The sequence below is a fragment of the Leptonychotes weddellii genome, unplaced genomic scaffold (assembly GCF_054177405.1).
Source record: "Leptonychotes weddellii isolate Sample4059 unplaced genomic scaffold, ASM5417740v2 HiC_scaffold_2231, whole genome shotgun sequence".
NCBI classification, from domain to species: Eukaryota; Metazoa; Chordata; class Mammalia; order Carnivora; family Phocidae; genus Leptonychotes; species Leptonychotes weddellii.
This window is the reverse complement of record NW_027811669.1, coordinates 2,016-7,415: the sequence shown is the minus strand read 5'-3', so window position 1 is coordinate 7,415 and position 5,400 is coordinate 2,016. Positions and strand designations below refer to the sequence as shown.

The window sequence follows — 5,400 nt, the reverse complement described above, 5'->3', positions numbered from 1 at the left end:
ATTTTAAGGCCACATAGCCTCTCCTGAGAACTATGGATAATTTAAACTAATTTTGTTTTTCTTCTTCAAGTAATTAACAAAGTCTCTAAGGAATTTCCCCTTTGAATACCCCATCCCATGACAGTTTCAAGTTTTCCTTCACTAATCTTAAGAAGAGTTTCTATAGCCCCATGCATGAGGACTTGCTCCCATACAGCAATCACCCCCAGCATGTTGTGAGCACAATTTCTGCTGCTCTGGACAGAGCTGTTATCACAGAGGAATCCCGGGTTTGGAAAGGGCACACAGACATTTGATGGGACCACCCCTATAAGCCCCATCCCCTAGTATTTATTCACTCCCTACATTCTTCCAGAAATGGCCAGACTGAGCCCCAGATCGGTCCTGCTGGTATGGGAAACCACAGAGTCTTGGAGATGAAGCAGATGAAGGAGATTCTACAATCAGTTGCCTGTCTGATAAACACAGGAATCTGAGGGATAGCCCAGGTTCTCTGCACATTTCCTTCCACCGCAGAACCCCCTTTCAGAGCAGCTCTCCAGAACATGCTCTTCCTAAGCTCTCTCCAAGCCTGTCTGTGCATCCAGCTAAGCCCGCCTTGAACCCGTCTGCCAGTCCAGCTTGCATCAGCTCTCAGGGAGGGAATCCCATACGCAGACGGCTTGCGATACGAACTGCTTGCTTTGATTTAGACTAAACACAACCCCCTCCGAGCTTCCAGGAGGCACTTGTTTTTACCAGGAGGTCTTACTGTGTCCTGTCCTTCTCTTTCCTTCTCAAGATTATTCAGAGATTAAAAAGTGGCTGCTATCATTTTTATGTTGATTAACTTTATCTTGGGCCCTACGGAAACAAGAAATTTTCCTGACACTGGCTGGGAAACAGGGCTCAGTAAGCCATTTGCTGGATAAAAATGTTCCCTGCTTTTGCTAGCGAGCGAGGAGGCAGCAGCCTGGAGCCTCGGCTTGTGCATAATAGAGGAGGCTGTGGTATCAGGCAGAATTGCAACGCGGGCGGGAGCTCTCGGTTCAAAATGAATGTTGCTTATTCAAATTCCCCTCTGGTTGCTCGCCTTACAAAGAGAAAGAAAGGATGCTTATTAGCCCTCTGAAGCTAGCATCCCAAAGCTTTCTTCTCTGTTAAACTCAAAGCGAAATGCTTTTTTTATTGTTTTTGTCCTCATCTCGCCTCACCTACATGGTGTCCTTCAATAGAGAAGATCCTTTATCGTTTCAAACCAGTGCTATGACTTCTGTGCCATCATTACAATTCGAGAGGGCCACCCTGGCTTGTGCGGCTGTTCAAGGTGGCCGTTTAGGACTTTCCATCCTGAGTTTCTAGCACTTTCATTCTGCTGCGTCATTCTTCCATGTGCGTGCTTTTTTGTTAGCTGTGGCCGCGAGGCAATGGTCCGGGACGGGTCTCTTACCTCGGGCTCCCCACAGTCACACTCCTCTCCTTGTTCCACGTAGCCGTTCCCGCACTTCTGGCCCCCGAAAGACTGCTTCACTTCCGGCAGGTTAAAGAGGCACATCCCCACGCCCTTCTCCAGGCTGACTTCCAGGTCCTTCTTGCTACAGCTGCTGAACACCATGGGGAATGGGAACCTGTGGGGAAGAGCTGGGCCAGTCAGTTGTCAAGGCACACAACGGGCAGGTGTTCATGGCACCTGCTGATGACCCCTGCCCACCTGTCCGCTGTTCATCTCCGTGAACAAAGGCTTAACGACCTCGCACAAAACGAGGCACGTTCGGCTACCTCCCGGGATCTGCTCCTGGACAGTGCCAACGCTACCAAGGAGGAGGTGCTCTTATCAAAAAAGAAATGATCTTTTGACAGGTTTCAAGTCAACAAATTTAGCCAGAATGTCATTATGGACAACTATTAATGGTTCTGTATGAAACGATACAACGAAAAATGGATTCTTGGGACCTGCAGCTTCCATACAGTATGAACACATACCGATGTCCGTATCGGAAAGTACAAAGGAGACCCAAGTACAAAAGGCTGTGTTTATCAATTCCATGGCTCCACGGACACCACCCTGCTAGAGGTCAGGGCCGGCTGATACAGGCGTGTGGGTCTACGAAGGGCAAATGACTGCTTCCCAAAGCATAGCTATAAGAGAATGGAGGTGGCCAGAAACGCAGGTCCTGTTCTTGCCCCCAAATCCCAGGACTACAGAGGGCTGTGGCAAAGCTGGCCAACTCCCCTGGGATGTTCATGTTCCCCCTTCCATGGTCTAGAGGGGCTGTCCCGTTCCCTCACTCCAGGGTGGCTCTATGACTAATTGTTGGCAATGGAACGTGAGCAGAGGTGGTGATGGGGAGTGCTTCTGGCTGAAGGTAGTTAAGTGAGTGTTCTTCTTCAGGTCCTTTCTTTCCCCGCTGCCAGTTGGGCTCAGGGTATTCCAACGTCCCAGGAGCTGAAGGAGTCAGACATGGCACCTGGTCCTGCCTCAGTGCTGGGAGGGAAGCCACCTGCAGCTTACAGCCCCCAGCTGTCACATGGAAGGGAAACACACCTACAGCGGCTACTGTTATCCAACACACGTGGGGTATCTCGCTCTGTCTCCAAATGCATTTTCTCCTATCTTGAGACAGCAATGATTATAAGGGACAAGTGTGCCAGAAACCCAGAAGCTCTTACTACCTAGTGAGGAAGCAGGGGCCTGCTGACCAGTAAGCCTAAACACCTTCTTTCCATGCAGACCTTTAGGATGACATTATAACTGGATCCTAATCAACTGGCCAAACCAACGCAAGCTATTACATCTTCCTGAAGATGACAGACTGGCCACCATTTGATACAGTTTGGCAATATTTCGAGATCAGGATAATTTCCTCCTAATACACTGATAACACTGTCTTATTCCTGTCCCCCCCCCCAAGTGTTTTCTATCAATCTCAGGCTATTAACTCTGGAGTAGAATTCTAATCTATAAATAAATTGATAAGTGCAAATCTTGCTCTTGGATGGAAAGGCAAGAATAAACCAGGACTTATTTCTAGTGCTGTCACAAAGTTCCTTTGAAAATCTTTTTAACTTTCCTCAGCAGACAGATCGATTATAATTGATATCAAAATGATGCTGATATCAATTTTGATATCAAAATAGCTTCAAATGATGATCACAAGAAAATTCTAATTTTATCAATTTAGAAATGCTTTGTATTGAAAGGGCAATGGCACATTACACAGGGACTTGAGAGCACTTCTTCCCTTTGCGAAGAAATAAGTTTCATCAAGGCAAGGATCAGACGTTCTTCAATGCTGAGAGTCCTAGGACACTTAGGTATGTCAGGGCCTGATCCAGGAGGTCAAACATTATTATCATGTGCCATGCAGCCAGGTGTTGTGATGAATTCTTATCAGTTCATTCTGGAAAGGAACTGATTTCTAGAATGTTTTAACAGCTCATTAGAAAAGACACTAGGATCACCTGTAAATCTCAGGAAGGGCTTAGAGCAAGAATAACAGTAGTTGAGAGAAGCCCAGGGAAAGAGTGGCATGAATTAACCTGTTTCACAAGGGGGCAGAGAATGTCCACTAATGTCCAGAGGCTAGAGGGCAAATGCCAGCTCCAGTCCCAACTTACACAGGTCCTCCCACCTCATTGTATTGCAAAATAACAAATACCTATTGGGCTTTGGGTAGATGACATTAAAGAAAAGGGATCGAGATTGATAAGGTGAATGGGATCAGTTTAAGTCCAGGATTTAAACTTCAGAGTGTTTGGGAAAGGAGAGGAGATCCTTGTTGGCAAAACCACATTTGTTTGCCTGTGCTAGATGCTGTCTGGAGTCATCCGTATAATAATGAATTTCAATTTCTCTTAGAAATAGGGGGATGAACAAAACATAGAAAAATCCTGACCATCATGGAGCTTGCATTCCAGTGGGGCAGGAAGGTAATGCATAAGGTAAGGGGGCCAAGAAAGTGTGCTAGAAAGGAACGTCAAAGAGAAAAATAAAACAGGGAAGAAGGAGAGGTTGTGTGTAGGAAGAACGGAATTTTTAGGAAGGCTGCTAGGGAAAGACATCACCAGGGGTGGGGGTGGCATTTGAAGCTCTCACCAGAAGGGTGTGAGGGACCAAGTTGTGGGCACATCTGGAGGAGGAATGTTCCAGGCACAGGGGAAAGCTGGTGCAAAGATACATGGAGAGATGTGACTGGACTAGAGGAATTTGCTCAGTAGAAGGCCCCTAGGCCACCTGAGTTCATGCCGATGGCAAGAAGACTACTATGGAGTATCATTAAGTGGAGGGGGGGGGCTCTACCCTGCATGGACCAGGTATTGATAATGGTTAAAGGCATTTTTCATAAAAACTTCAAACTTTATTATTTTCCCCTTTTTAGCAAACTTTAAAAAAAAAAAAAGATTTGAGAGAGAGAGTGCGCATGCAGGGAGAAGGGGCTGAGGGAGAGGGAGAAAGAGAGTCTGAAGCAGACTCTGAGCAGAGCCCTACATGAGGCTCAATCTCATGACCCTGAGATCATGACCGGAGCTGAAACCAAGAGTTGGACGCTTAACTGACCGAGCCACCCAGGCACCCTGAGCAAACTATTTTTGAATGACAAGCAGATAGAGAATATCTAAAAGTTATATTTAACCCAATGGCCCTTCATCCAATAAACAATTTAGTGAGGTAAAATGATTTCAAATCTCCAAAGGGAATTTGATGGCACCAAATATTAGATTCCTCTAATTATAATACCATCCTAATCGACACATATTTGAAAACGTTTGACATCCAAATAGCCACTGGTTACACAATGCCTAGTGAACAATTGAGGTCTTGGCTTAAGGAGTCAAAGAACAGTTCATTCATTTTCATGAAAAATGTGCAATGGACCATGAACAAGGTATAGAAGCTACTCCCCAGGATGGTGTCAAGAATCCATGGACAGGATCTATCAGCCCAGTGATTAAGATGGCTATTTCCATGGACAGGATCTATCAGCCCAGTGATTAAGATGGCTATTTCTTCAGCCCAGTCACAGGTAAAAGAATGACACCAGGAGGATGCTTGGCATGGCCAAGCTCATCACCCCACTTCCTAGGTACCAACTCTGCCTTTGAGCTTTGGACGACAGCAGAATTAAACCTTATGGGTAGGGGCAGAGCAAGATGGTGGAGGAGTAGGAGACCTGGATTTCCTCTGATCCCAGGAATTCAGCTGGATAGGGATCAAACCATTCTGAACACCTATGAACTCAACAGATTGAAGAAAAGAATAGCAACAACTCTCTGAACAGAAAAGCGATCACTTTCTGGAGGGTAGGACGTGTGGAGAAGTGAATCGGAGGCGATATTTGGGAGGATAGATGGCGTGAGAGGGGGCCTCCGTCGGCCGCTTCTGGCAAGTGATAGAGCCGGGGAGCACAAAATCGGAACTTT

General features: G+C 46.3%; 2 protein-coding genes across 2 annotated transcripts in view; both read right to left on the bottom strand.

Annotated features, from left to right (window-relative positions):
- Positions 1–114, bottom strand: part of LOC145718806 (uncharacterized) — a 3,659-nt gene extending 3,545 nt beyond the window's left edge. The window contains exon 1 of the mRNA XM_081810314.1: positions 110–114. Within this exon, the coding sequence (XP_081666440.1) occupies positions 110–114 (5 nt within the window). The remainder of the gene's footprint in view (positions 1–109) is intronic.
- LOC145718807 (disintegrin and metalloproteinase domain-containing protein 12-like) overlaps positions 1–4,259 on the bottom strand; it is a 10,354-nt gene extending 6,095 nt beyond the window's left edge. Inside the window, exon 1 of the mRNA XM_081810315.1 lies at positions 1,430–4,259. Within this exon, the coding sequence (XP_081666441.1) occupies positions 1,430–1,594 (165 nt within the window). The 5' untranslated portion in view covers positions 1,595–4,259. The remainder of the gene's footprint in view (positions 1–1,429) is intronic.
- Positions 4,260–5,400: the final 1,141 nt, after the last annotated feature.